This window comes from Varroa destructor, unplaced genomic scaffold (assembly GCF_002443255.2).
Source record: "Varroa destructor unplaced genomic scaffold, Vdes_3.0 BEIS01000004.1, whole genome shotgun sequence".
Classification (NCBI taxonomy): Eukaryota; Metazoa; Arthropoda; class Arachnida; order Mesostigmata; family Varroidae; genus Varroa; species Varroa destructor.
Window position 1 is genome coordinate 47,341,023 of NW_019211457.1, and position 5,665 is coordinate 47,346,687.

General features: G+C 40.6%; 1 protein-coding gene across 5 annotated transcripts; it reads left to right on the plus strand.

Moving 5' to 3' along the window:
* Positions 1–786: 786 nt before the first annotated feature.
* LOC111250231 (uncharacterized) lies at positions 787–5,404 on the plus strand. 5 transcript variants are annotated; one of them, XM_022805124.2, is made up of 7 exons: positions 795–1,098; positions 2,525–2,647; positions 3,008–3,028; positions 3,251–3,271; positions 3,519–3,539; positions 4,232–4,249; positions 4,958–5,404. In XM_022805124.2, exons 1-7 carry the CDS (start codon positions 997–999, stop codon positions 5,159–5,161), a joined length of 510 nt encoding a protein of 169 aa, XP_022660859.1. In that variant the 5' UTR covers positions 795–996; the 3' UTR covers positions 5,162–5,404. The 5 variants fall into 5 exon arrangements, with proteins under 5 accessions (XP_086843967.1, XP_022660859.1, XP_022660860.1 ...); XM_022805125.2 differs by having other exon boundaries at positions 801–1,098; positions 4,961–5,404; XM_022805126.2 differs by lacking the exon at positions 795–1,098 and adding an exon at positions 1,197–1,869.
* The last annotated feature ends 261 nt before the right edge of the window (positions 5,405–5,665 follow it).

The following is a 5,665-nucleotide window of genomic DNA, read 5'->3' on the forward strand; positions in this document are numbered from 1 at the left end:
TAGCGATTGAATCCAAGCATAGCAACACTTGAATGTGGTCCTCGTTGCACTTCTGTTAAATTAGTGACTTCGTCCATACCTCATATATAGTCAGAGATGGAATTCTGGGCTTGAATTATGGTACGCATATAGCATGTCTGGATACTGGATGTGTTCTACGATAGTAGGAGGCTAGTAAGGATTTAACAGGAGTAAGCCTGTTTTTTTTTTCCGTTGTCCATAAAAAGAATGAAGCTGATGTAGATGATGTTTAATGGACTCGACCGCCGTTTCTGCTCCTTAGCGTCCATCAAATAAAAAGGTGCCCAAGCGCCCACGGCACGTAAACCGAATATACGTTGAACACGATTAGCTTTTTATCACGATAGCTATTGTATATGAAACGAAACTGCCATGACATAATGGTTAAGTCGTCACGGACTGTGTCTTATTTCTCAGGAAGTTGTTTTCAGATAGATGCTAACTGGCTCTATTCAAAGGGGGCATGATACGACACGTGCTCACTGCGATTCCTGTCGCAGCAATTGCCGTCCAGACGCTGGCCAAATAGCAAAATGAACGTAATCTATAACGGTTAACTTCTACTTTTTTTTCCAAACTATTTTAACATGTCTATTATTGATATGCTAAAACAGTGGAAGATTGTAGAAAAATTCAATTCGCGAACTAGCAACGACATTTGTTCGACAAGTAATTTTTTTAAAAGCAGAACCTAAAAAAAAAAAAAAAAAAACATATATATAACTAGTCAACATCTAACAACTAAATAGGGATAGTCACGCGTTTCGGTGTATACATGAACCTTCAGCGCCTGCTTGCATCAGTTGAAATTGAAACGATTTATACGACGACGCCGTTTTTTAGCAGCCCAAATATTAGGGTCGTAGATGTTTATCTAATTAGACACAATTGCACTTGCAACATTTGTAGTGTTGAAGTTGTAAATGTCAATAAGCCAACCATGTTCCGTGTAGGAAATCTCATTTACCTAGCCATATGACTATATCGTCAATCTATATAGGGTCGACGAGTTCCTCAAGATCAATCCAATACTGGCGTAAAAACGAAGCTATAACATTGCAAGTTATCATGGAAAACGTAAGTATCAAATTGAGTATTCCTATGAGATTGCATAGTACATAGGCAATGTGTTTGTGTGTGTGTTTCATATAAATAAAGTAGCCGTAGTTAAAGCGACAAGGTCCCTTTCGGCACTCTTCTTTCGGAACGAACACTCCAGTGTCTTCGTATACGAACGCCAGCGTTCGCCTGTGCTCCAGCTAATACATAGCCTAGAATATATACAGAGAAATTCACATACGCACTATTTTCGATTCTGAAGATGTCTGTCTAAGGGCCCCAGTGATCGGAGAAATCATCGACAGATAAGGCTTTTACTAACCAAGTGACAGACGTCAGTTGTTCGAAGGCCTTCCGGCCGCGTTTATCGTTCTCGTAGCCTTAACTTTTGTCCCATTCACAAATCAGGAAAATGAAACAATTAAATATGCCCGCTCTATTGAACAGTGACTGGCGTGCGACTGAGGCAGTCTATGTTGTTACACGTTAGTGAACCTCTCGTGATTTGAAGACACTAGATCTTCTATTCCATCGCGGTGGGCAGAAATATATTTAAAGGGATCAGTGCCTCTGACCTTGCAGTGCGCCGGTTGCAACAGATTTTCGGATTTCTTTCAACACCTGTCGTGCATCTTAGCAAAACAGGCGGCCATTGTACTAATTGCGGACTAAGCGTATTCAATAGCCTAACTTGAGAAGGCATGAAATGCTTTCAACTGGTCGTTGTAATGCTCTGCGAAAAACTGCTGCCTTATTTCAGATTCGAAACGATACGGTTCTGATCAGTAGGTTAGTATTAAGGTGCTCGCCAAGATGGCGCGGTGCATCACAGCATTCTGGGGTCGAATTATACAATATATAAGCCGAGAATAAATATAGCACTCTTAGAACGGAGTATATTTACCAATTGAAGGAAATGGCATTTTCGGCAACTTTGGTTTTGACAGCCTTAATCGACGAAGCTTAATAGGTTCGGCATTTCATACGTCTACAATTGAAAATGACGGACGTGGCTCAGCGTTAGGGCAACGCTAAACAACAAGGAGTCTTAGGGGAAGTCATATCCTCGGGCAGCTAGCGCTTGATGAAGCTTGTTAAATAGGTGATTTCGGTTTACTGGCAGTCTCAGAAAGAAGTCTTAGCAGTTGCTTGTAGTACCTATTACAAGCACCTGCTAGTATTGAATTGAATGTCGTTTTTCACTGGCCTGTTCTAGAACTGAGGATTCATAGAAGTCCTATCGGAACGAAAAGCATCCTACAGCGCTCTTCCTAACTACACCAAGGTAGCTTGTAAATTCCTTGTTTCAAAAAGCACAATTTGTGTAGCTCCTGGCAATTTTTCAAGTACAACAGTGGTGGGAAGTAGATCAACTTTTTGTATTTTACAACGTCACGCTTTATTCCATTAACTCATTATTGCATTGGCGATCTGTCCGGTATAGTCAAAAAAAGCACGACGACCGAAATCTCCCAAATCGAAAACATCGAAGGCCACAAAAGCCGGTAAGCGTCCGAAAACTATGCAACCGAAGGGCGGAGGTACCCGGAAGAGTCAAGCACAAAAGGTATGTCCAACTTAATTGTGGAGACGATAGGACATTCGGCAAGTTGGCTAGTATTCCCTCCCTATTTGATCGCCTGCAGGAAATCTGAATGAAAAACGCGATAGATGATAATTTAGGACGTGAATATTCAGTTTTGCTCTATTTAATAAAGTGTTTTTTACAAGACTAAAGAAAATTCGGTGTAAGGCAGCCATCCAGGTTGCGCGCCTTTGCCGCATAAACCTTTTCTTAGATACTTGCCCGTCAAAGACGATAGCAAACAATATGCAACCTATCCTAGCTCTGTTTTGTCTGATTAAAGCCATTGAAGGCGACTGACAGTACAATCGTTGATAACGGCTTATTATTTTCCCTATACAGAGCCGTGCTGCGTCGCGAATGGTACGTGCTACAATTCCATTAAAACTGTATGGAGGTTCAACGTTGAGGACAAGTATTTCTCGCTAACATGTGACACGATCGTTCTACTTCGCCAGCAGTTATACAGCCTAACAATAAGGAGAATTGCAATTGAACCTTAACTTTTTTTTTGTAACTGTTCTAACTAATAGTGAAGGAACTGTATTGTGGAATACCTAATTACTTTCCATTTGGGTATTGCAGAGCGTGGCTGGCAGAAGAAAGGTACGTAAAATAGATAAATAACACAATTGTTATTAAAATAACTGGAAAATAAACCGAGATGCAGATGTCGTTCGCCGAAACGTATATCGTTAGAAAAGTCTTACGAACTTAAAATTAAGACGAACCAGGAAGGTCTCGTTAATGCTGTTGCACTGTAAAAGTGAACATTTTGCTGGTATGACATATGTCACAACTCTTAAAAAAGAATCTTTCTGGGAACTAATGGGCCTGTTTTCGAATGTTTCAGAGTGTAATTGGCCAAAAAAAGGTTTGTATTAACGAGTATAGTCTTTTATTATTAGTAATAAGATCTGTGTGAGTAGGGGCGGAACTTTAGTCACAGTTGTCTTATCTGATGGTCTGGCTCATCCACCCAACAAACTAAGCTTTTGTACAATTAAACCATTATAACTCTTGTCACTTGTGACTATAGCTAGAGATGAAAACTTTCAATTCAGTCTTGCGCACTTCCAGGGTGGATTTTTAAAAATAGACTATAAACAGCTAACAAAAAATGAAGCTTCGTGAGAGTGTCCGTCGTAAACAACAGACGGTGTCCGCGTACCGAAAATGTGTTAAAAATGTAAATATACAAAAAGGGGAGAACTTTTTCATTCATTCGTTATTAATTTGAACAGTAGCGCGTAGTAGATGAACCAGCGTGTAGCAGTTTGTTGTTGGTCTCGTGTTGAACTGGTCTGCGTCGCCCAGGTCTGCGTCGCCCAGGTCTACGTCGCCCAGCTTCAGCCCAATAAATCACACAATTGTGCACAACACCGCGAGTAATCAACACCTTGCTTCATTCATTCATTCATGTCGTAAAAATGATGGTTGTTAAGAGGCAATGCTTGCGATTGATGGAAGAAAAGTACACACAGGAAAACGATGAAAATAGATACGTCGGAATACCAGCCGGCCATAAAGCTTACAAAATACATTTTCTGTTTGTATCATTTCTAGAGCGTGGGAGCTCGAAAGGTATGTTACTTGAACTATATGGTTGTGATGGTAGTGCATAGAACGCTTAACCCACTTAAGACCCGTTTTTGGCGGTCAATAACGGGCAAAGCTATCAATAATAGTTCATTAATTTTAGATCGGATTGATTTTACCGCGATCGTCGTGCTCATATTATCGTTTACTTAGTATCCTACCGATGGCCATTGATTTATCTGCATTACATTCTTTGGTAGCCTTTATTGGTAATACAAATGATATATCACTGGATTTGTTAATTATCGCTTTAACGACAAGTTTGACTGAACAACTCGTATAGGAAACTTATGCGCAATCATTCAAAACTTCTGTTCGCCATAGATAATATGTCTCAATCCATTTAGCTCGATATCGGGGAGTAGTGCATCCGTTCGCACACATCTCAAACATTAGGCTGTGATTGCAGGTGTATTTGGCCATAGGTGGCCACAAGCCATAAGGTTGTGTCCACGGACGGAAAGTGTTCTTACCTATCACTCGGGTTAATCAGGCAGTGCTTTCGTGTTAGAACATCTCAATTAAACAAAAGTGGGCCTGAGTTTCACACGATGTAGAGACTTTCGACGTGGAACCTCTTGCTAGTGTATAAAGAGCAGCTGGGGTCAGGCTTGGGTGGTAAGACACGGATCTCTCTCGCAAAGAGATTTATCAAGCTAGTATAGTTTATAACCGCTGTACGTTTTGTTCCAGCAGAGAGAGTCACTTTTTGCCTCATTTAAAGATACGACCGTTGAGGAAGGCGCTGAATGTGGGTCACCCAGCGACGAGCGACATATGCTGAACTCAAACCGTCTAATCATATCGTTAGCTGTTTTGGCAGTATCGATCTTGTTCGCGTGGCTTCATTCAAGCATCATGTTCGATCGATATAAAAGAATGAAACGAATTCACTAGCTCACTTGTGTTGTTTCAACGTCTATCGCCAACTGGCCTGCTTGCAGCAATGGACCGGGGGTTGCTTATGAACTGGGTGTTAACAACACAGGGGTTGCAAAATCCCAGAGAAGAGATGAGGAGCCTTCGTTGATTCAACGTACGTACCAACGCATGCGCGTAGTCCGAATAGACAGACGAATTGGGCCGGAAATCGGCTTTCAACCAATAAAATTGTAAGGTATCTAAATTTGCTCAATGATATCGATGAGAAGTCATCACTATTTTATGTATTAATAAGACTGTGCAAAAATCAGGCCTTTGCCGCTTTATTTTCAGTTGTTATGGTTATGGTTATGGCACATAGTTAAATTAAAAAATAAACGTTTTTTAAATTTTTTTTTATCGCAAACAGCAAACGCCCAATACGAGAACAAGCCTCATTAGATCGCAGTATGGTAACTGCTCTACTGATTACAACGTAATAAGATCAAAAACCGCTATGAAGACTTCATTTCAATTAGC